Raw genomic sequence first — 24,043 nt, forward strand, 5'->3', positions numbered from 1 at the left:
TCTCTGGGCCCACCTGCAGACCTGGGCCTGGCACCCAGGAGCTCCCTCAAATGTTGGCTGCCTCAAGGATGAGTACTAATATGTAGGGGTCCCCCCATGCTTCCAGGAACATCACTGCCTTTGACCCTGAAGTTTAACTGAGTGAGAAAAGTGGCTTCAGCAACCCATGCTTAGTAAAACTCTTGGAACTCTGGTCCTCAGGGTGCAGCTGGGTCTCTCTGCCCTCTGATGGCCAGTTGCTGAATTGCAGGCCTAGAACCCAGGACCCAGCAAGCAGCCCTCCCGGCAAACAGAAGTCAAAGGGGAGGGACATGATCCTTCCACCCATGGAAGTACCTCCACCCAGACAATGCCACCCTCAGGAAGATGGGGCAGGAGAGCACCTGGTGGTCAGCTCCTCCATCTGTGATTCCATGGGCACATTGGAGAGCTGGGTGAAGGAGGAGTCCTTTCTTTCACTCCCGTTCGGGTTGTGCCTGGTGTTGGAGGTGGGCAGACCTGCGGGGCAGTAGCAGCCACTTTCTGTGATGAGGCCGTGGCCCTGTGGAAATGCTCTCCTTCTCCCCCTCCACCCCACTGCCTATTTCCTGCTTTGCTGCTTGCTGAAACATTATACTTCCTTCAGGATGGAGGACAAGGCATAGCATAATTTATTAAGTTGTTAAATCACTGTGTTGTACACCTGAAACTAACACTGTGTGTCAACCATACTTCAACACATTTTTTTTTTTTTAAGATGCAGGACAAAGGCTGCCTTCCTCCAGAAGCCCTCCTTGATGCCTGCTCTGCATTCCCCTGGACTTACACTTCGGTCTCTACCACAAGTTTCTGGAAGGCAGCCAGGCCTGAAGCCTGCCCTGCAGGTTGAGCCTGAGTCTAGATCATCACTGCCTCTGATACTCTCATACCATTGGGGCCCCCCTGCCTCCAGAGCCAGCAGCTCTCTACATACATACAGCAGCTCTGCCTCTGACCAGCAGCTCCCTACATACATACAGGGCATCCAGGGTGGTCAGGGCCAGAGGCCACAGAATGCTCAGAAAAAGAGAACAAAGACAACTGGTGGGAATTTGGGCACAGTCCCAGCCTTGGAAAACCTGTACTGAAAAGGGCCTCAGAGGTGGCATGGTTCTCAGGGATGGTGTGGCCCAGGGAAAGTCACCTGGCATCAGTAGACTTGGCTTTCACCCCCTGCTGTGTGGCCTCGGGTAAACCACCAACCTCTCTGAGCTGGTTTTCTCATCTGTAAAATGAGGATAATAGTTCTTGCCTCTAGAGTTTTGTGAGGCCTGGGTGAATTCACACTTATACCTTGAGGCCCTGTGTCATTGGACACCTGCTGAGTATTCCCTCACTTCTCTGACCTTGCCTCGTACTCCCCTCCCCTACTATGTGCCAGCCTCACTTGCTATTCCTTGCTGTTCCTTCAGGCCTCAGCCAAGCTCTCACCGCAGTGCCTCTGCACTTGCTCTTTCCTCAAGTATCTATATACCTCATCCCCTGCCCTCCCACACGGTCTCTGCGCAGATGTCAACCCCTCAGTGAGGTCTTTACTGGCCTCCTGGAAATCAGCTGCTCTCTCAGTACTTCCTGCTCCCTTCTCTGCTGCAGGTCCCAGCATCTGCCTCCATCTGACTTGGCATGTCTTTTACTGTTTTTGTTTTTGTTTTTGTTGTTATCTATCTTCCCCACTGGAGTGGAACAGCCATGGAGGGTCTCCTCGTTCTACAGATGAGCAGGGGTGCTCTCCTCCCTAAAGTGGTGGTGCTCTGCCTGTGTCACAGGCCAGCAGGTGGCAAAGGCCACAATGGACCCTTTCTCTCGCGCAGCTGCTCCTTGCTGTCTAGGCAGAACCAAAGTGTTTTTTCCTGCCGTGGCTTAGCACTCCCTAGTTGGGTTACTCAGGATGTAAGCCCAAAGCCTAGAGACACCCATTCCTAGAGGACCTATTCTTGAGGGCCCAGCAGGGTCAGCAGGGCTAGGCTATAGGGACCTTCCTCAGTCTGGACTGAGCAACTGGAAGGCCCCTTGAGTTCTGAGCCCTGCTGGTGGGAGCACAAGCACAACTCCTGCTTTATGCCTCACTCTAGCACATCCTTCTGAAATGTTCTGATCTTATCTGGGCTGGGGACAAAGGTCTGAGTGTCCTTGCTAGGGGCGGGGGTGGGAGATATACTGGGGTGCTGAGAGGTGGGGCAGTGGGGTTAACCCCTCCACTCCAGAGCCATTAGGGGGTTGGGATGAGGCTGTCCGAGGGAGGCAGGCCTAGCCCCTCCACACTAAAGATTCTCCCTTCCTTGGCTTCTGGCTCCGGCATCCCACATCCTTGGCAGGCCCCAGCCATACAAGATGCTGATGCTGCTGGTCCAGGGACCACACCTTAAGAATCACTGTGTTGGAGCAATAGATCTTTCAGTTTAGGGCAACAAACTCTCCTTCTGCAGCTAGGTGTGGTCATGTGACTAGGATCTGCCCAGGGAATGAAAGCAGAAGTGACCCGAGCAACCTTAGGATCATGCCCTTAAAAGGTAAGGAGCAGGTCGTCCCTTGCCCTCTTCCCCTTCCTGCTGCTGGTGGGGAAGCCAAAGTAGCCATCTCAGACCATGGTGGCTGCATGTTGAGCATGGTGGAACACGAGACAGAGAAGCCAGGTCCTCAGGCCTAGGGAGAAGCCATTTCATCCCTGCCGCCAGAAGCAGAGATTCTTCTCCTGGTCTGCCACTGCCGTCCTGATCTCCTCAGCAGGCCAACTCTGCCCCAGGACCAACTCAACTCTAAACAAAGTCAGCTGAGGACAGAGGGTTAGGGGCTGGGGTCGGGGGCAGTGGGGTGGTAGCCGAGGGCACTGGGCGGAGGCACTGCCTTCCATAGGGTTTGCAAGGTGGCTGGGTCAGGGCCAGGTGCAAGCCCTCTGAGGCTCCAGGTACTGACCAGGGGGCCAGGGGACGAGGACACCCAGTGGCCTGGGCAGGCAGAGCTCCACCCCGATGGAGGCCTCTGCTTCCCACATTTTTCTCAAAGGGACAGAAAGGGTGCCACTGATGGGCTCCTCTATTAGCAGCAAGGCCGCCCCCTAGCACCTGGGGCCCCTGGTCCAGCCCCTACCTGTTTTGCTCCTGGGGGCTGCCTTCTGACTGACCGACGTCCTCCCGGGCTCCAGGCGCATCTTCTCCAGATGTTGCTCAAGCACCACAGTGCGTTGCCGCTCCTCCTGCAGCTTCTTCTCAGATTCCAGAAGCTTGCTGTTGCTCTCCTCCACCCTGGTGATTAGACAGGAGGGGCTCGTACCCCAGGGGAGGCAGGGGCAGCCCCCACCCCAGCTGCTCTGGCTCTCAGAGAGGCAGGCACAGCTTATACTGGTGGTGGTGTGACTTGTTCTTTATTTTTACTGCAGAACATAGGAACATGTGTTTAAAAATCATATAGTTATCTCCAAGGCTTAAAATGAAAAGCTTGCCAGCCTCTCACACTCCTCCCCACTCCCATTTCCGGCTCTCCAGAAGCAATCACTTAGAACACTTTTAGCGTTTCTTTGAATATTTACTGCCGTATTTCTACAGATGCCCATACTGCTATTTTTTAAGGTTTAAATATAATTTTTCAACTTCCTGTCATGCAACACGAGAATTTAGTTTTATTTTAGCCCTCTCCCCTTACCAAGCAGAATCACCGTCCACCTCCCAATGTGTTACATATCAATTTTTCAGCTGAATTAATAGTAGGGGGGTGTATTAGTTTTCTATTGCTGCTGTAACAAATTACCACAAACTTAGCAGCTTTAAAACAACACACATTTATTATCTTGTGGTTCTCTAAGTCAGAAGGCCAGCAGGCTCTGTTGGTTTGTCCGCTCCAGGTTCCACAAGCCAAAATCAAGGTGTTGGCTGACCCGGGCTCTTACCCAGAAGTTCTGGGGGAGAATCCACTTCCAGGCTCACTCAGATTATTGAAATAATTCAGTTCCAGTTGAAGGACTGAGGTCCCTTTTTCTCACTGACTGTTCGCTGGGTGATTTTCATCTTTTAGAGGCCACTTGGTCCTCTCCATCTTCAAAGCCAACCAGACACCATTAGCATGCTTTGAATCTCTGACCTCTTTTGCAGCATCTCTCTGACTGACCCCAGCTGGAGAAATTTCTCTGCTTTTAAGGGCTCAAGTGATTAGATTGGGCCCACCTGGTAATCCAGGATAATCTTCCTATTTTAGGGCCCATAACTATAATTACATCTGCAAAGTCCCTTTTGCTATATATCATAAAGTATTCACAGGCACAACAGCAGGGAGTGAAGGGTATGGGTGGAAAGAATCCTGTCTACCACAGGGAATTACATTGGAACAATTATTCAAATATGGAGCATGGTAATGATCACATTTTCTTTCTTTCTTTTTTTTTTTTAAGCTTTTATTTATTTATTCATGAGAGACCCAGAGAGAGAAAAAAAGAGACAGAGGGAGAGGCAGAGGGAGAAGCAGGCTCCATGCAGGGAGCCCAATGTGGGACTCGATCCTGGGACTCCAGGACCATGCCCTGGGCCGAAGGCAGGCTTAAACCTCTGAGCCACCCAGGGATCCCTGATCACATTTTCTTATTTAAGTTTTTGCTTTTCTTGGAGTTAGTGATTGCTTTCAGTTTATTATTATTTATTGTTATTACTTATTATTATTTTCTATATGCCCATTATGAATTCATGGGACTTGAAGACATTGCTATTTAGTCATTTCACATGAAGGAATTGTTTAATCTCACTGGGACTGGGGCAAAGGTCTTTCAGCTAGGTATGGCACTCCAGACTTGTGTGATACAAAAGACTCAGCTAGAGGGCAAGGACTTCCTGAAATTTAACCTAAGCAAAGAGTTGCATACACAGATGCAAATTGGAATAGAGGGCTGGAATTTTACAGTGTTGGAGGAAGTGGTCTTCCACTTTGGTGAAGAGTCAAGAAGGAGCAGAATCATGCCAATTTTGAACAGTATACAACTACTAACACATACTGTATACTACCACAGCTATACAGCTACTAACATGACTTGTCCAAGCATGTTCCTTTAAACTTTATTTGCAAAAGCATAAAAACAATAATAATCTACATGTCCATCAATAGAGGAAATATAGAAAAAGTCAAATATTTATACCATGGAATGTGTTGGAATATGACAGGGTTGTGCTGTCAGACTAATGTCCATATGTAGTTATTTATTTATTTTATTTTATTTTTCATATGTAGTTATTTAAATTGAAGTAAAATAAAAAACTCAGTTCTTTGGTCACACTAGCTACAGTTAGAGTGATCAAAGCCCATGTGGTTAATAGCCACTGCACTGGACAGCAGAGCTATAGCTACCTCCATCGTCACAGAAAGTTCTACTGGACAGCACTGCTCTGGCAATGGGAAAGAATAAGGTAGAGCTACATGAACAAATACAGACCACCAAATCATGAGACTGGTGAAGAAAACCAAATGCTGCAAGAATGCATATAATATGATGCCATTTATGTAAATAAAGGACAAATAAATCACAGTGGATTAACACAATAAAAATACTCCTTAACCATAAAAAGGGTATGTGCTGACTTGAAGAGGATGTCTGAGATATATTATTGAGTGAAATAAGTAGCAGAAGATTATGCATAATATATGACCTAATTAAAAAATTTATAACAGATTAAAAATTTAAAAACAAATAGATACCAGTGCTAATGAAACTCAGCCAATGAGCTGACAATAGGGATGTGCAGCAGTTACTGACTAGTCATCTGGGGGTGAGGGGCTTTCATTTTACTGTCGTGTATTTCAGTAATGTTTGCATTTTGTTTAGGTTTGTATTGTTTGTTCGAGGGGAAATAAACTAAATGCCTTGTCAATGCTAAAGCACTTTATGAATTCCAACAAAATTCAGAAAAAAAACCAAACTTTTGGTTTCACCTCCCAAAATGTGCCTTCCTCATTTTGATCAATGTTACCACCACTCATGCAGTTGCCTAACCTAAACACCTGGGTGTCATTCTTGCCTTCTCTCTCTTCCTTGCTGCTTTCAGCTTCCAATTTATCAGCAAGCCCTACAGCTTTTCCTCTAAACACACACCAAAGCCAGCTCCTTCTCACTCTTTTACCTGTGGCCTGGTCGCGGGCTGCTCCTCTGTGGGCCTCCACAGATTTCACAGATTCCACTTTCTACTCAAGACCTTCCCTTTGGTATTCTGATTATCCTTTTTTGACCAGTCTTCATTTTCACAGATTTTTTTCTTCTTTAATCATTAGCTGGGCTAACTTGACTAGATGCTTGTTTGTGATGGCTTTGGGGGTGATTTTAACAGCTCTCTCACACCATATGCATCAATTTCATGACAGACCAGATTTGTTTTTAATTTGTCTTTTTACTTTGTAATTGAGTTTTATGATATTTCAAGAGTCCGATCAAATTGACCCAATGGCAGTGTAAAGTGAACATTATTATGTAAGGCAAGTCATTAGTGAATGTTTTCATGTAAAAATTTTGCTTTCATGAAGACTAAGTGTAGGAATACTGATTAAGAATACTCAGATAAGGGGTGCCTGGGTGGCTTGGTTGAGTATCCGCCTTCTTCTTGAGTCATGGTCTCAGGGTCTAGTGATTGAGTCCTGTTTCTCATGGCTTTGGGCTTTCTACTCAGTGGGGAGTCTGCTTCTCCCTCTCTCTCTGCTTCTCCCCCGTCCTTGGTGCTCGTATGCATGCATATGCTCTCTCTCTCTTTCTTTATTTTTTTAAATTTTTTATTTATTTATGATAGTCACAGAGAGAGAAAGAGAGAGAGGCAGAGACACAGGCAGATGGAGAAGCAGGCTCCATGCACCGGGAGCCCGATGTGGGACTCGATCCCGGGTCTCCAGGATCGCGCCCTGGGCCAAAGGCAGGCGCCAAACCGCTGCGCCACCCAGGGATCCCTCTCTCTCTTTCTTAAATAAATAAATAAATAAATAAATAAATAAATAAATAAATAAATAAATCATTAAAAAAAATACTCAGATAAGGAGGTCTCCCTACCTAGGTATTAATTTAATATAAATGATACAAGACCTTTATGAAAGACATAAATACATAATACATATACATAATATTATACTACATACATAATACATAATTACAATACATATGTAGTCATAATATATAATTATGAATACATAATTCATAAAGAGCTCTGTAAAGAAAAAATATGACTCCCTAAAAAATGTGCAATAGTATGAACAGATATTTAACAGAAAAGGGTATAAATGTGAAAACTATGCTCATCCCCACTTTTGGTTTTAGCAAAGTGGATAAAAACAACTGAGATTATAGTGTTTCTTTATTAGTTTGGCAAAAACATTATGCGCTGATAAAACCTTGTAGAGGTGAGGGTATGGGGAAATGGTAGATAGTTCACATTATTGATGGGAATGCAAATGGATTCATGTTAAAAGGGCAATTTACCATCATTTGTGAACATTTAAATGTACATATTCTTTGATCCAGTGATTCCACATTTAGAAACTTACAGTTACATACTCTTGCAAAAATGTAAAGATGTGTTTAGTATGAGTCAATCTTGTAATAGAAATATATGTGCATTTATGTGCACATATATATACACATGTGTATATATATATTTTTCATGTACATCTTTGGATGTGCAAAGAAAACATTTTAGAAGTTCTGACAGTTCTTTTCTATGAGAAATGGGTAACTGTAGGTTAGAAAGGAGGCTTTTTAAAAAGATTTTATTTATTTATTCATGAGAGACACAGAGAGAGAGGCAGAGACATATGCAGAGGGAGAAGCAGGCTTCCTGCAGGGATCCTGATGCAGGACTCCATCCCGGGACTCTGGGATCACACCCTGAGCCGAAGGCAGATGCCCAACCACTGAGCCACCCAGGTGTCCCCAGAAAAGGAGACTTTTTTACAATAAGTAAGTATACACTTGTAATAGAAAAACTAATAAAACTTCCAACCACATAAAGTGGAGATTTTGATGCCAATGTGAAGGTAGAGGCTGTAAACCTGGGCTCCCATTAGGCAGCAACCTACAAGGAAGCTCTCTGCATGATTCTAGAAACATCAAGAATACCTGTTTGCAATAAAAGACAGACATCCATAATCCAGGGAAGCGGTAAGGAACGCTGTAGTCTACCAGGGCCTTAAGTGTGTGAAAGGGGGAAGCACCAATCATGAGAAAATTGAAACACAAGGCCAGCACTCATGAGTTCAGGAAATCCTAAACCAATAAATTAGCATAAAGTACCAATCAGAGACCACTGAAACCCCCAAAGCTCCACAGAGACAAAAGCAGAACCATTCTTTAGGAACACTTTCACAACCTGAGAACTCCCACAAGAAAAAAAAAAAAAAACAACAGTGAAGACAAGCTCACAGAAATAACACAAAAGTACAAACACATTGAGGAATTATTCACTGTGAGGGCGAGTCAACAGACATTACTTAGGATTCTAAGTAATGAGGATGATAGAACAACTCTAAGGGGATGGAGTAAGTTTAAAACTATTACAAAGGGAAAAGCAAGAAGTCTTCATGAAAGAATGAATGCTGTAAGAAAGAGAATGGAAGGTTTTACACAAAAAAGAACTGCCAGGGATAAAAAAAAAGAAAGTTATTAAAGTAAGTTTCATGGCACATAAAGCACAACTGAAGAGATTTAGTGAGCTGGAAGACAGACTTGAAGAAACCATGCAGTTATCAGCCTAAAATATTGTGAAGGTTTAAGAGTTGTGGAGGAAAGAAGAAGCAGGTCTAACATGGGCTGACCAGGCATTTCAGATGAAAAGAATAGAAACCACAGGGAGAGGCAACATAGGGAGAGATGTCCTTGGCAATGCATAGATTGAAGTCCTTGGAATGAAAAAAGCACACCAAACCCTAAGTAGGAGAAAGAAAATGAAATAAAGTACCTTGACCCATCACAGTGAGACTTCAAAATACCAAAGACAAAAGGAATATCTGAAAAAACGTCTAGAGAGAAAGGACATCACTACGAAGGAACAACAGCCAAACAGAGCAGATGTCTTTTTTGGCAACAGTGGATGGTTAAAGACAATGAGCTGTCACAGCCTCCCAGTGCTGAGAAAAGTACCCAACCCTCTAGAATTCTATACCAAATGAAATTCTCCTCCAAGAGCAAAGCAGGATAAAGACTCCAAAGTAAGCAAAGATGCAAGGAGTTTACCATCCACGTGGCCTCATTAAACTAAAGGATGCACTTCAGTAGGAACGAAGCTGAACCCAGAAGAGAGGCTGAGATGCAAGAAGCAATAGTGAGGGAAGACATTTTTAAGGATGTTGGCCAAAGTAAATGAACACTGACTAATTTTTTAAAAGATGAATTTGGAGGGTTAATTTCAGAGGGTTTAGAAAGAAGACTGCAATATTAGAAAAACATTAGAAACCAGTAACATGAAAGACACAGTAGGGGAATCAGAATTAAACGTTCAAAACTTATCAGGCTGTCTGGCTGGCTCAGTTGGAAGAGCATGTGATTCTTGATCTTGGGGTCGTGAGTTCAAGCCCCACGTTGGGGGTTGAGATTACTAAAACAAAACAGAAAAACCTTTAAAGTTATCCTATTGTTCAAAGGGATTATAAAGAAATCTACTGATTTTAGACTTGTTGAATTCTGTGGTAAAAGTTATAGATAACCACTAAAAGAAGAGAGATAGAATGTGTAACTTCCAAACTTGTATGGGAGAGAGGGAAACAAAATCTGACTTATCCAATAGAAAGGAGAACAGAGAAAAAGGAGCAGAAAAATCATGGCAAATACAAAATATTGAGATGATCAAAATATTTCCAAATAATACAAAAATGAAGATGGGTTAAATTCTCCTCCTCAAACACCAATTCTCAGATTGAATTTAAGAACAAAGCCAAGGGGGCCTGAGTGGCTTGGTCTGTTACGTGTCAGACTCCTGGCTTCAATGCAGGTCATGATCTCGAGGTTGTGGAATCAAGACCCACATCCTGCCCCAGATCAGGTTCCTTGCTCAGTGGGGAATCTGCTTGAGATTTTCTCTCTCCCTCCCCTTTTGTTCCTCCCCCTTCTCTCATGCATGAGTTCTCTCTCTCTCTCAAATAAATAGGTAAAATATTTAAAAAAATAAAAAGAAAGCCAATTGTATGTTTTTCACAAAGAGACATAGTTTGTGACATTTGTCATGGGAGACTAAGCAGACTAACCCCTCCTATTGTAAACAACTAGAAAAGTGGATAAAATATAAGAAATACGCTGTTCTCAGACATTGGACAACAGGATAAGAGACACAGAACACTGGATACAGGACTTGAGAGAGGGGACACAAAGACAAGTTCTATCATCGTTTTTTAGTCTGACTGTACCAGGTGGGGGGGTGAGGGGACCCCAAGCAGAGCACATTGGTCTTGCTGGGATAAGGACACAAGCCTGGGGAACTGCAGGGAGCCGGAGGCAGCTGGAAGTTGTAGGGCAGAGTATGAGAGGGGGAAGCTCTGCCCTCTTGAGGCAAGACTAGAACACTCCCCCATACCCCGACCCCCCCCCCCCCAAAAAGAAGGGAATAGATACTGGAGAATCTCTGAGAAGGGCAGGTGCTATGCTTTGGGGTGAGAAATCTGAATAGGTTTGGGGGATCTGAATGCAGAGGGGGCTTGGCCCTCCACCTTTCCTTGTTAGATCACCAGGAGACAGCAATGCTCCAGACTAGAAAAGGCCATGTGTCTTGTCTGATGAGCCTGGGACAGCCTCAGAAAGCTAGCTCCCCTATACCTTAAAATGACACAGAGCAGCAGAGTGAACCCCAAAAGGTCAAGGATCTCAGCTAAGAGAAAAATCACACACACATGACTCATAGTGAGTGCCTCCTTAAATTTTGTGCCCTGAATAAAGTACCTTGCTTGCCTCATGCTAGTCCCAGCTCTGCATGGGGAGGCCCTGGAAGAGAAACAGTGCACAGAAAGAGGCCAGTGAAGGAGAACCCTCTGCCGAGCTCCTAGCTGAACGGGCCATGTGAGTGATGCAGGCGTTGTATGGAATAGAATCCCCTAGGTAACCCGCAGAATGATGAGGAAAAAAAAAAACCATCATGTTGGAAGCCAAGAAGTTTGGAATGGTTTGTAACATAGCAATACATAACTGAGTCACCTTGGTTCACAACCCCCCCCCCCCAAAACTCAGGAGCAACTCAAGGAAAATGGGAGAGAAAGCCGTTTTAAACTGAGTGTGTTTCTTCTATTTGATAGACTAAAGGCTTGTACCATCCATTACATTTCAGTTACAGAAAAAGAATTCATGTTACTTTTCTCCTATTCTTGAATAGGTCTGAAACTCATATCCTCTTCATGTATTACATGGAAAAAAAAAAACACAATTAAACCTGGTCACTTCTCATTGCTTAGGTAGTAGCCATCCTTTGACCACTTCCCAACAGCCCTCACTCCTTCTTTGGTAATGAAACTCTGTTTTTCCCTTTGGCAAACTGCCCCGCCTTCATTCTATGAGCACCTGAGATACTTCCAATCAAGGTGCCTGGCCTAAGTCCAGGGATGGACACGTGAGCAACCCAGGCCAGCTAGATCTTCTTTCCCAGAATCTGCTGGCATAAGAACTGGAAGCCACTGGGCCTGTGTTGTTCCAATGCCCCAGGAGAGACTGCCCAAGGGTTCCTGCTACTGCATCCAGCCCCCAAGATGCCCAGACCTTCTTGGGCTCCTCTCCTGCCCCACCCCTTAAGGTTCACCAGCACCTTCCCAAATCTGCCTTTCCCTTAACTTAGCCAGAATTGGTTTCTACTGCCTGTCACCAAAGAGTCTTGGCTGCTTGCCCTATTAGAGCAGGAACCCAGTGGTGTCCTTTATATTTTTCAGTGTGGAGGTCACATGGTTGGGCCATGTGTTGGCCTGAGTACCTGCAATTGTTGCCAAAAGGGTCACTTGAGGGAGGAACACTGATTTATCTGAATGGAAGTCTGTCAACAACCCCTTGGAGAAAACTATGCCTCCTGATCCATGGCCTTGGGCCACATGCTTCCTCCCCCTCCCCAGAGAAGTCTCAGCTGTCATCTATGAGCAGCTCTCTTGCTCTTTGTAATTCAGACATGAGTCTAGCCTTTGTCTTCCCACCAAATCCCCCAATGCCCTGAGTAAGGTGCCATATTCATCAGAGATCTTAATTATTTATGGATTGATCTGACTGCTTTAACTACTCCAGAGAGCCTCTTCCCTGAGACTCCCACCTCATGTCCACCTGCATATAGCAGTCCTATTGAATATGGTAGAACACAGCAAACCACAAGTGTGGCAATAGGGCCCCAAGGCTGTGGAACACCTTGGTGAGCACACAAGTGGTGACTGGGAATACTCTAGACCAACACTGTGGAAGCCACACTCTCCAGGAAGGTGGACCCAGTCATAGAGGAGACCTGGTCCCTGTCCAAGAACGATGCCTTTGTACCAGGCTGTCCACACCCCCAGCCCACAAAGACTCATGAGAGCATGTCTCCCTGGGTGCCATGTGTTACCGTTTCTGCAGCACAGTGACAAACTCCGTGAGCCGGTCACGCTCCACTTCAGCGGCCTGCCAGAGGGCCTTGAACTCGGTTACCTGTGCCTGCCAGCTTTTTTGTTCTGGGGAGTCTGAGAACCTGGGGACCAGAGTGGGGGCAGAGGGCAGAAGTCACTTGGGTTATCTGAAGACACACTTACCTGTGATGGTGGGGGGTACTGGAAGAACATTCAGGGATTTTCAGAGACAGCCACAGAGAAGGCAGCCAACCCAGTCCTTCCTGGCCCTGCTGGTCCTCCTCCTCTGGCTTCTTCTCAGCCCACCATTCCTGTGCCTGCTGAGGTCTCTAGACCTCACTTAGCTGCATCAGTACCTCTGTCCATCCAGTCCCTGTAGGGGCCTGGAGTTAGGCTGGCTTTTATGGAATTTGGCCCCTAAGGGCCTGGGGTGCCCCAGGAACCCTTTGCCAGGTAGGCTCAGTCTGTCTCCTTGCCAGTCTGCCCTGGCCCTCCTGCATCTCCTGGTTTGGCCCTAAGCCCATTGTACTTTCCTGGACTCTTGGCTTTGTATCTTGGTCAGTTTTCTTCAGTGTCAATCTAACCTGTCACCACTTCCCTCCTTGCCACTGGGCCTGCCTACCAGCCCCTTATCTGTTTGCTGGAGCCCAGACAGAAGGTGAGCTCTGCCCCCCGAGCTCCCCAGAACCCACCTGTGAATCTCAAGGTGCTCTCTGCAGCTGAAACCCTGGTGATCCTGGGATTGTTCCCACAGGACACATGGAGACCTGGGCTGGGGCATGTGAGACCAGAGGCTAACTTGTTCTGGGGCCTTGGGCAGGTCTCTTTCCCTCTCTGGGCCTGGGTCCTCCCTCTGAACACTGAGGGGGTTGCTGAGAAGGGCCTGAGGACCTCAGACTCCTCTGTGTTCTGCCTCCTAAGTATACTTTAAGGCATCGCTGCTCAAAGCACAGTCTCTGAGTCAGTGACTACAGATCCAGACCTGCCGAATCTGAACCTGCATCTAACCTGCAGATAAGTAGCTGCTCTGTGTGCACTGTGATTCAGAAAGCTCTGATCAACTCACCTCCACAATTTTCTCATGGGGAGCAGGGGAGTAAGGGAGTTGCGGAGAAAGGGGATTTCCTCCCAGATACCCCATCACAGTTACCACTCCAGCCCCAATAGACACCATCTCTGGAGTAGCTCCTTCCTGTCCTGTCACTGATGAAAGAGGGAGGACTGTGCGCTCCATGAGGGTAGAGCCCACACGTGGTTGGGTTCAGTAAGTATTTGTGTAGCGTGCAAGAAGTAAGCTTGAGAACCAGCAGTCTGCACAGCTGAGGAGCACAACTGTTTCTGCTTCCCTGTGGAGGGCAGAGGCCATGGCCACACAAGCCTGGAAGGGATCTTGAGGACCACCTTGTCCCTCTTTCTGCTCCCACTACAGTGACTAAAACCCCAGAGAGACAGAGCCCATCCGCTCTCCCTGTAGCACCAGACCTCCCACTTTTGGAAGTGTGCCATGAGCCCCTGTGGCTTAGAGCAGCCCACTCTCCCTGAGTGCCCTTGGGACCCCCCGGCTCATGGATGGGGCAGCTGCAAGGCTGGCCTTGGCTCACAGTCCCAGTGCTGCCAAATGTCAGGCCAGAACTGTCTCAGGCACTTCTTGGGAAACAGCATCCCAGAGAGGATTGATGCCTAGAGCCATACAGCAAGTCAAACACGGACTAGGGCCACTCAGAGGCCTGGCCCAGAACCTGAGCTGACCAGCCTGAGGGGTGAGGACGGGGGTTGACAGCAGGAGCATGGCTCCAGTGGACAGTGGGCAGGGCTCAGGACAGAGCTCAGAGGCAGGACAAAGCCATCATTTGTCTGGGAGCTGGCAGGGAGAACAAAGGGCCCTTTTAAGCCCTGGGCTTGATTCTAACAACAAAGAGGGGGCCAGAGAGCTGAGGGGGTATCAGTGACTTAAAGTGGGAACCCATATGACATGAAATTCTGCCCCTAGAGACTGATTCTCAGTGGGGAAGAGAAGGCAAGGGAAGGAGCTGGGCTCCAGGCCCTGGAAGATTCCTTGTGTTAACTCTGTGGTAGCAGGAAGGGCAGGAGACTGCAAGCCAGAGGCCAAAACTCTAGTTCTGAAGCCACTTGTTCTATCACTTTGGATCAGCACTGGGCCTCTCTGACCCTCCATGTCCTTATGTAAAGTTGGAAGAGTCCCTGGACTTGGCCTGGTCTTGGTTCCCCCCCTTTCAATGTGATGGCAATACTAGCTGAGCGATCAGGGATGGGAAGGACTGTGAGGGCCCTGAGGTCCCAAGTTCATACCTGGGTGAGGCCCCATGAGGACTGGGCAGAGAAGGCCACGTGAGAGCAGATTCCACCAGCGTGTGGCCCAGGCTGGTCACGGAGCTGTGTGAGGGCAGAAGGGGCTCATCATCATGGGAAGGCAGGCTGCGGCCTACCTGGGAGGAGAGCAAGGCCAGCAGGGATTCCAGGAACCTGAGAAGGCAGCCAGTGCTGGCCCTCGCAGCACCCCTGGCTGGGCAGTCATGCTGATTTCCTGCCCTTCTTTCCAGAACTCTTGCTTGCTCAAAATGAGACAGAACCGGAAGACATTAGAGCACTGAGCAATCCAACACAGGTCTGTTTGAGAATTCTAGAAGCAGGTGCATTTCAAGGCCAGCTGAGAGAGGATGTACAGGGAGATGTAACCAGACGTCCTACAGTAATAATATCTGGACCTAACGGGCTCCTTGGTGCAAATGCAGGGCTAGTGGAATATGAGAGGCACACATACTGGAAGGACAATGCCATAGTCATCTTAAAATTGCATCTGTGGCAGCAGAGGCAGCCTTTCTTTGGAATAATTAATATTCATGTTCTCACCCCTCTATCCCATTTTTTTCTTACCGAGAGGATCCCAGCCTGCCAACGTGATCACCTGCTGAGGCCAGGGACTTGGTCTGGATGGGGTCCTCCAGGAACTTGGTGTAGGCTGAGTGGTTCTCAGTCCCACTGGACCCCTTGTCCATTCCTTTATTCTGACGATACTGCAGGAAACAGACATGGGTTCGATTCTCAGCGCTTTGGCTCAGAGGCCTGCAGAAGGCAGGAGGGGGCCTTGGCTTGAGTCTGGGGCTTTTAGGGGATGTGAAAGAGGCTTCTTTTCAGGAGTGAAAAGCAAGGCCTGTTTGGTGAAGGCACTCCTTGCATGATAATGACATCTAATAATGGCTCTCTTCAGAAAGGGAGCTACGTGGGGTGTGGGGCGGGGCGAGGTGGTGGCTGGGCCAGGAAGCTGTTCTACATTCAGGTCCCAAAGGGAAGTACATGGCCTTTGATTCAGGGCAGATCAGACTGATGTCTTTGAGTGGACCCACCTCTCTGGGCAGCCCCACCCATGCAGGGTGAGTGCCAGGTGTGACCTGAGGCCAGCTGCCTTTGTCAGCTGGAGACACTTAGACTTTCCAGACACCCGGAACCACAGAGGTTGGCAGGGCCTCAGCAAGGGCCAGCAGTCTTGGTGGGAGGCTGGGCTTACCAGGCCCCCTCCCCTCCTCCCACCTCCTTCTTCTGGATGGCTGGTGAGGCCAGACTGAAGAAGGAGCACTGGAGGACCCCCAGCAGGAGGGCAGGCCGTCAGGGGTGGACAGCTGGTGAGCCCTGGACAACCTGGCATGTCCCCCAGCCCCACTCATCCTGAGATGCACACACCAACTGCCTGGTGGGTAATGCCCTGGCTCAATCAGCTGATGATCTCCAAGGTAAGGATCGATTCCCTTTTGTGTGCCTGGAGCCGGGACAGTGGTAAGGTGAAAATACTGGAATGTTCCTGTGTGCTCCTTCAGATTTCACTTCCCAGTGGGAAACAGGGCAAGGAGTATGAGGCCATGTCCCCACTCACTGCCATACACACTCTGTCCCCAGACCTTTGTCATAGCCCTGGGCTCCCCATCAGCCTCGGGGACTTCAGTATTCTCCATCACAGCCACTGAGGCCCTGGGCTGCCTGGGCCTCTGGGAATGGATGGCTCTAAGACAGACCACCAACCCCAGTTGACACCAGCCTGAGGCTGGGGCTGAGGGGCTCTTGGGTTCCTGTGTTTTTGACCAGACCATGGATCTCTGGGAAGAAAGGGTGGGGTGCTCTGTGACATGCCTTAGGCTATACCAGTCAGCCTGGCTATGAGTCTTCTGTCACTGGGAGACCTGTGTATCTGTCAAGGAATCTTTACCCCAGAGGCCACCCACTCCCCTGCCCTCTGAGCACCACCACCACCACCATGGGAAGGAGCCACAGAGAGCCCACAGTGCCTGACTCCTAGAAGCCGAGGCTGTGCTGGGAAGGCACCTGTCAAGGTTCAACACTTCAGGAGCTCTCTCCTTAGACAAGCATTTATGAGCATTTACTGGCTGCTCAATCCTGCACCAGACAACTAGGCAACACGGTATATGCCCTCTCAGGAGGAGTTCGGGGGAGGAAACAGGAAAATGATCACACAGGGTGACAAAAGTTTGGCTTGAGGATGCACAGAGAGTTAGGAGAGTGACTGGGAGAGGCATGTAACACAGAATGGGGAGCCCTGGGCTACCTGGAGGAGCGCATGACTTGGTAAGGCCTAAAGGCTGGGCGCCACCAGCCAGGCATTGGCAGTGGGGGAGGAAAGGGAAGGCCCTGCCTAAGGCATGTGCACAAGCCTGGAATGGGGAGAGAGCAGGGCTATATGAGGAGCTAAATGATGGCCGTGTGGCCAGAGTGCAGGGAGCGAGGGGTGGGAAGGGGAGGGTTGGAGAGGAGAGGTAGGAGGGGTGGCCAGAAAAGCTGGTTGTAGTCATGTGGGGCCCTGCAAGCTGGATGAAGTGCAGCTTCCTTCCCGCCATCCCACTGCCTGGAATGTGAGTACAAAGCCTGGCACTGTAGCTACCATTGTGGATCGTAAAGATGAGGCCCAGAGCTTGGGAGGGTGAGGAGAAGCTGGATGGAGCCTGGACCCTTGAGGACTGAGTAAGGCCAAGGTGAGTGGGAGCCCCAAACAGGTTTTATGCAGAGAAGGGGGACAATCAGAAAAAGAGGAAAAGTATGTGAAAAAGGATGGGAAGCCCGATGCAAGCAGGGGACCAAAGTGGAGCCAGGTGGTTTCTCCGGATGGCAGATGGAATTGTCAGGGCTTGGACATGGATGCTGGGCCAGACCAGGCCAACGCCTGACTCACTTGCATACTGAGCTGGCCAATCTCCTGCTCCAGCTGCTGCACCTTGGCCTCCCGCTCAGCCACCATGGCCCGCAGCTGGGTGATGAGGCTGCTGCTCCGCTGGGCCTCACTGTTGACACGCTGGTCCAGACGGTGCTGCGACGCCCGGCTCTTCTCCTCCTGCAGACTCAGGCTGCCCAGAATCTCTTGTAGCTGCTTTAGCTGGTCCTGTGGGGCCAGCCAGGAGGGCAGATGACAGACAAGGTTAGCCATGACCCCTGGGCAAGGCAGGACAGGGAAGACTGCCTTCCCTTACCTGCTCCCTGCTCCTGCGGGAGCCTAGAAGTGGGATACCACCTGTTCCCTTGAGAAGCAGAAGGAGAACTTTCTTTGCCTCGGGGTGGGGGTGGGGCACACTCAACCAGGCACGTGGGGACCAGGCCCTTTTCCTGTTCTCAACTTCCTTCTCTGAGATTGGGCCAAGAAGGACATAGAAGGGACTCCTGAGACTGCAGAAAGCAACTCACATGGTGTCCCCTCAGCCAGCGGGGGAGATATTTGGGGAAAAAGAAACCCTATCCCTCTGCTGGGAGATGGTGGCAGTACCTGGACCACTCACCAGGGATCTCTCAGCATCCAACTGAGGCACCATCCCCTGTAAATGCCCCCAGAAGACTACCAGGTTAGAGGCTTCACTAGTGGGCCAACAGAAAGGACATGCCAGTGATTTGGAGGGACTGAGGCCCAGAGAGCGCAAGGGCACACTGCTGGTGAATGGCAAGGCTGGGGCTGGTCTGCAGCTTTCATCATGACATCTGCAGTAACAAAGGATGGTGGCACACAGGGACCTCCAAGGACATCCAGGTCCACACCTTGTTTAAAAACTGGGATCAGGGACGCCTGGGTGGCTCAGCAGTTTAGCGCCTGCCTTCAGCCCAGGGCATGATCCTTGGAGTCCCAGGATCGGGTCCCACATCAGGTTTCCTACATAGAGCCTGCTTCTCCCTCTGCCTGTGTCTCTGCCTCTCTCTGTGTCTCTCATGAATAAATAAATAAAATCTTTAAAAAAACAAAACAAAACTGGGAGCTGAGGCTGAGAAGGGGTAAAATAGGTCTAGGGTCACCAAGTGAAGTGTCAGCAGAGGCAGGTCTAGAGTTCAGGTCTTCTGTGCTCTGCCTACCACCCCATGCCCCCCAGACAAGCTAGGCATGGCCACCCAGGATCTGGGGCACAATTTGGGATTCAGAGACCCTGGGGCATCCCAAGTCCCAGAGAAACAAGGCCAATCTAGGGTCGGGAAAGCAGTGTGGCCTTGCTAATCAAGGCAGGCCTTATAGTCAGACCAACATGGTTTGAACTCAGTTATATGGTTTTGGATGACTTAGCTAACTAATTGGAATCTTAGTTTCCCCATGTGTGAACTGGGATTATAATATATGACCCTAGGGGTTGTCTCGGTGAGTAATCATGAACCACATGCACCCCAAGTGCCAGGTAGGGGCTCTATGCTGTCACATGGACAAAAATTCAAACTGGGCCCTCAGCTGTCCCTTCCATTCATTGATGAAAAAATGACCCAGGGTCCAATCCCATCTCCTTCCCCTGCATCCATTTCTTCCTCTTTTGGGGTCCACAAGTCCAGTGACTGGTGCCAGGCTGTAACACATCATAGCCAGCACAATATCACACAACATGACTGGTACGTGTGCTCGGGCAGCCTCTGGTTGTTCTCATCCCTGGGGCACGGCTTTGGGGCTGGCACCCCTGGGGCTGCTTCTGGATTATGCAGGTGGCATCTGGGGTAAGTGAGAGCTCACTGCGGCTGGGGCTGGGTCATGGGCTTCTGGGCAGGGTGGGGCTCAGGTTTGAGGGACCCGGCCATACCATGAGGGCATCGATGAGCTCATCATCATGCCTGCCCTTCTCTGCCAGCGTCCCCATCTGACTCCTGAGGGTCTTCACTTCACTCGACAGCACCTTATTCCGGGACTTCAAACCCTCAAACTTCTTTTTCAGTTCTTCAAGCTCTCTCTGGAGGCCATCTCGCTCACCAACAAGTTTCTGTAATCCAGAAGTATAGTTGTGGGCAATGGGACTGAATGGGACTTTGGCTACATCTGGTCTCTGGCTCCTACTCAGAGGTGAGGCCCAGTGACAAGAGAGGACTTGCTGAAGGCCCGAGAGCAAGGCAGCAGAGCTGGGGTCCCAGAGCCTAGCCCTCACCTCTGAGGGTTGTTAGGTGGGCCCACAGACTCCCTTGCATGCAACTGATGTCACTGATAGATAACAGCACTCCTCCATCAGCCTGAGGACACAGGCATCCAGGCAGCTGCCCTTGCTCTGCCAGGGTCAGACATGAGAGGAACCACACTTGCCAACTGTGGGTGTGTCCTCCAGAAAGGATGGCTGTCCCCACCTTTCAATCCTGGCCTGAGCTGGGGAAAGAGAAAAGCCATGCTTTCATGAGCAGAACTGAGTCTAGGTTCAAACTGAAGTGGCTCACCCTACCAAGAGCCAGAATGAGAGGGAGGTGCCCGTTGCATCACCTCACTTCCTCCATGTATGTCCAGCACATCAGCCTAGACTGTGCCTCACTTGGGTCAGCTACAAACTAGCAACTCAAGTGCTGTGCATGCCTTTGGAGTCTCTCTTTATTCCTCCCTCCCTCCCTCCCTCTCTCCCTCCCTCCCTTCCTTCTCAAATATTTCCTGAGGGCCTACTATGTGCTTAAAATTGTTGTAGATGCTGGGGATACAGCAGAGAACAAAATAGAGTCTCTGTCCCCAAGGAGCTAACATCCTAGCTGGGGAGACAGATGTTAAATAGTGACAAGTGCTTACTGGAAAGTGGGGAAGGGAATGGGTAGGAGGGACAATGGCATGGTCAGGAAAGTCCTCTCTAAAAGGTGACATCTGAGAAGAGAACTAAAGGAAGTGAGGGTATGAGGAAAGGCCCTGGGGTAGAGCATGTGTGGCTAGAGCCCAGTGGGAGAGGGGGCAGGTCAGGGGCAAGGTCAGAGGGGGCAGAGTCCAGATTAGGTAAACCATCAGGAACCAAGATTGAGACACTGAGGAGGGTTTTGGGCAATAGGTTACATAATCTGCTTTGGTCTTGAGGGTTAATTATCATTGGAAAAGTATTTTCAGATCCCCGTGGAAGTGAATTACAGAAATGAAAAATTGTTGGTGATGAATTTAGAAGACCACCAATCTCTGCAGGTAGGCAGCCATTATTTACCTGTTGCTCTGCTGTCTACGCACTCTAGGCTCTAGAAGGCTCCTGGCAGAGGAAGTGCACACAGGGAATATCTTCTTTCTACTCACATTGTGGCTTACAATAGGTTCAATGACTGTAACATATTCTATTCTGTGTGAACATGTAAGCCTGAGCTGGGTGCACCACACACCCAACATTTTCAAATCTCAGCTCCCCATCTCCCTTGAATTCCCCTCCCTGTGTCCCCTATGCACCCACTACATTCACTGGAAGTCCTTCAGAATCCCTCTGTATCTCCCCTTTCCATCTTCCATCTTGTCACTGAGCCCTGTAAAGTCAACCCTCAAATGTTGCAGGTGTCCAGCCTTCGGCTATAGTCCTACTGCCTTGGCTCAGGTTCTTGGTCATGTCTCAAATGGATTACTGCCTCCGCCTTCCATGCCTCCTCTGACCTAGCCCCCCATACCTGACCATGTGACCTTTGCAGCATGCACAGCAGTCCAAACCCTTTGGTGGTTCTCTACTTCCTTCAAGATTAAAGCCCAACCCCTTAGCAGGCCTTGCCCACCTCTCCAGTCCTACTGTTCTCTCCTCACACCTGATGATCTAGGATGCTGGGGGTGCAATGGAGCGATGGTCACAACGTTCCTAGCACAGGGTCTAGTCTTGAGTAGACACTCGCAAATGCAAGTCTCTTGATGACAACGTAAGGCCTCACCGTTAAGAGGCCCATTGCCAGGGCCACTGAGGTAGGCTGTTCAGCCTGCCAGCACTCTGTCCTGTCCTGCTTCTTCCTCTACTTTGTTTGAGAAAACCCTGCTCCTCACTCTCACGCCAACTTCTGAGAGGCTGACTCACCTCCCAGACCTAGAGGTTAGGATCTGAAGCCTGGCCAATCACAGCAGCCTATATCAGTGACTGGCTATAGTGACTGGCTCAGGGATGGGCCCATGACCTATGCTAGCCAGGTGACACTTAGTTCTGGGACTTTGTTGGAATTACCAGGAAAGATAAGCCCTTTGTTTGTTTGTAGTACCAGAAGCTGGAACTACCAGGAGTCTCCACTCGAGAGGGTGAAGTCAGGTCCAGAAAACGTGGCATTAAGTAAGACCAAGTCCCCAGATCCTTGGATCCATCTGTGCCTAAAACTAGGCTGCTTCTATACTGTTCATCTACAATGTGCCAATCAGTTCTGTTTGTCACATAAGCCTGGTAGAGTCCAGCTCCTGCCACTCCCGGCACTGCCAGTGAGATGCAGTGCATGGTGCTAGTGTTAGCCAGCCCGCCTTCCAGCAGCCTAGAGCTCTCTTCCATTGAGCCCTGTCTAACGCTGTTACTGGCCATCACTCTGGGCTGTGACTTTCTCCTCTCCTTCTACAGTGACCATTTCAGGTCCAGCCTCTCCAGAACAGCCAGGATGGGGCCACCATAAGCTCATGAAATGGGCTGAGGACCCAGTCAGGAAGTTCAAGCTGGATTAACAGGACATAAGGAACATGCACCGATGTGACCCCAAACCCCATGTTCCCTGCCTCTAAGGGGTGGCTTGGAGCTCATGACCACAAGGGCTTTGAGGCCCTGCCGAGGCCCTGCATGATCTCCTGATCCCAAGTACCCAACTGACCTCTTCCCTGGACATGCATTACCTCCCAGCCCTCCTGTTTTTCTCTTTCTAGGCTGCGGATCCTCAGCAGGTTTTTCTCCTGTGCTGAGAGTTTCCTTGGGTCTGGATAGGCAGATGGCTCATCACCGGACATTCCTGTAGACTGGCTCCGGGTCTGTCCCAACTGCTTCTCAAGTTCACGAACCTGAGGGTGATAAAGTTCGTCATTCCACAGTGGGTCTGCACTCACAGACTCAACTGCTCAGAGGCTGTCCTAAGGTGCAATGGGAAGCCCCACTAGACAGAGGACACTGTACTTCCAGATGAACACAGAAGCCCCATATGAGGGGCACTGAAGTGGGGAAAGAACCTGGGGTGGCATCTGGAGCAAAACAGAGGAGGACACAAGGGAGGTTTAGTCTGAGAATGAGAAAGATCACGTCATCCCTTATCAGATATTTGAGACCAAGAAACAGACGTGTGACTCCAGGAACCTGGGAGGGAAAGGATGGAGGACCTCAGTACAAGGAAGAACTCTCTAACCCAAGACTGGGTGCATTCCTGGGGAGACTGTGGGTTCCTGGCCACTTGTAGGAGATGCTGCAGAGGGAGGGCGGGGTTTAAAAGCTGAAAGATCAGCTCAGAGCCTCACTAGCTGTGTGACTATGCACAGCTCACCTAACTTCTCGGGTCCCTTACCTATGAAATGGGCCTAAGGGTCCACCCTGCATAATGTTATAAGGATTCAGTATCCTGAACTTGTTTAAGTCTGGGAACTCCCAAGATGCTTCTTGAGATGACAAATCTTGGGGCCCACTCCAGACCAACAAGTCAGAGCTCCAGGGGAAGGACTGGGAATCTGCATTTTAAACAAGTGCTATGGGTGCTTTCTAGGATTAGGCAACTTTGAGGTGAAGGCCTCAGCACACAGTCTAGCACGCATAGGCTCTCGGAAAGTGGCAGGTAGATGTCACCCCACAGAATGATGGCTTTATTGCACTGGGGTTGATGTGAATAACTCTTAGCGTCCTTCTAACATGGGTTTCCATGTTGATACTACATAAATGACGGAACACAGCTAGGTAAACCTGTGCGGGGGCAAAATTCACTAGGATCCCCAGTATAGGCCCGCAGCACGGCTCTGAAGGCACATATCAGCGCCCTCGTGTGGCATGCTATGGTAATTCCATTTAAGCACCAGCACGTACAGTGTGAAACTTTTAATCATTTATCTGTGCATCTTAACAACAACTAATGTGTGGTGTGCTTATTATGGCCGGGCACTGGGCTGGGTGCTTTACAAATGTTATTTCATTTAACTCACAACACTCTTTTTTGCAAGTGAGCAGACTGAGGGGCAGAGGGATGAAGTGATTTGCCCGAGGTCATCGAACCTATAGACTAGTGACCGAGGTCAGACTCAAACTGGGGTCTCTTGAACCCCAAGGCCACACATTGGTCATAAATCACAGTGTTTTGGACACTGTTCCCCCTTCGTGTTGGCCTCAAGGGTCCTATAGGACGC

At 49.1% G+C, this 24,043-nt stretch overlaps 1 protein-coding gene across 1 annotated transcript in view; it reads right to left on the reverse strand.

Moving 5' to 3' along the window:
• Positions 1 to 24,043, reverse strand: part of CCDC13 (coiled-coil domain containing 13) — a 38,325-nt gene that overhangs the window by 732 nt on the left and 13,550 nt on the right. The window contains exons 7-14 of the mRNA XM_055321513.1: positions 22,562 to 22,723; positions 19,584 to 19,760; positions 17,720 to 17,926; positions 15,418 to 15,557; positions 14,833 to 14,916; positions 12,522 to 12,644; positions 3,106 to 3,260; positions 384 to 498 (exon numbers count right to left, since the gene is read on the reverse strand). Coding sequence (XP_055177488.1) covers positions 384 to 498; positions 3,106 to 3,260; positions 12,522 to 12,644; positions 14,833 to 14,916; positions 15,418 to 15,557; positions 17,720 to 17,926; positions 19,584 to 19,760; positions 22,562 to 22,723 — 1,163 coding nt within the window. The remainder of the gene's footprint in view (positions 1 to 383; positions 499 to 3,105; positions 3,261 to 12,521; positions 12,645 to 14,832; positions 14,917 to 15,417; positions 15,558 to 17,719; positions 17,927 to 19,583; positions 19,761 to 22,561; positions 22,724 to 24,043) is intronic.

The sequence above is a fragment of the Nyctereutes procyonoides genome, unplaced genomic scaffold (genome assembly GCF_905146905.1).
Source record: "Nyctereutes procyonoides isolate TBG_1078 unplaced genomic scaffold, NYPRO_anot_genome, whole genome shotgun sequence".
Classification (NCBI taxonomy): Eukaryota; Metazoa; Chordata; class Mammalia; order Carnivora; family Canidae; genus Nyctereutes; species Nyctereutes procyonoides.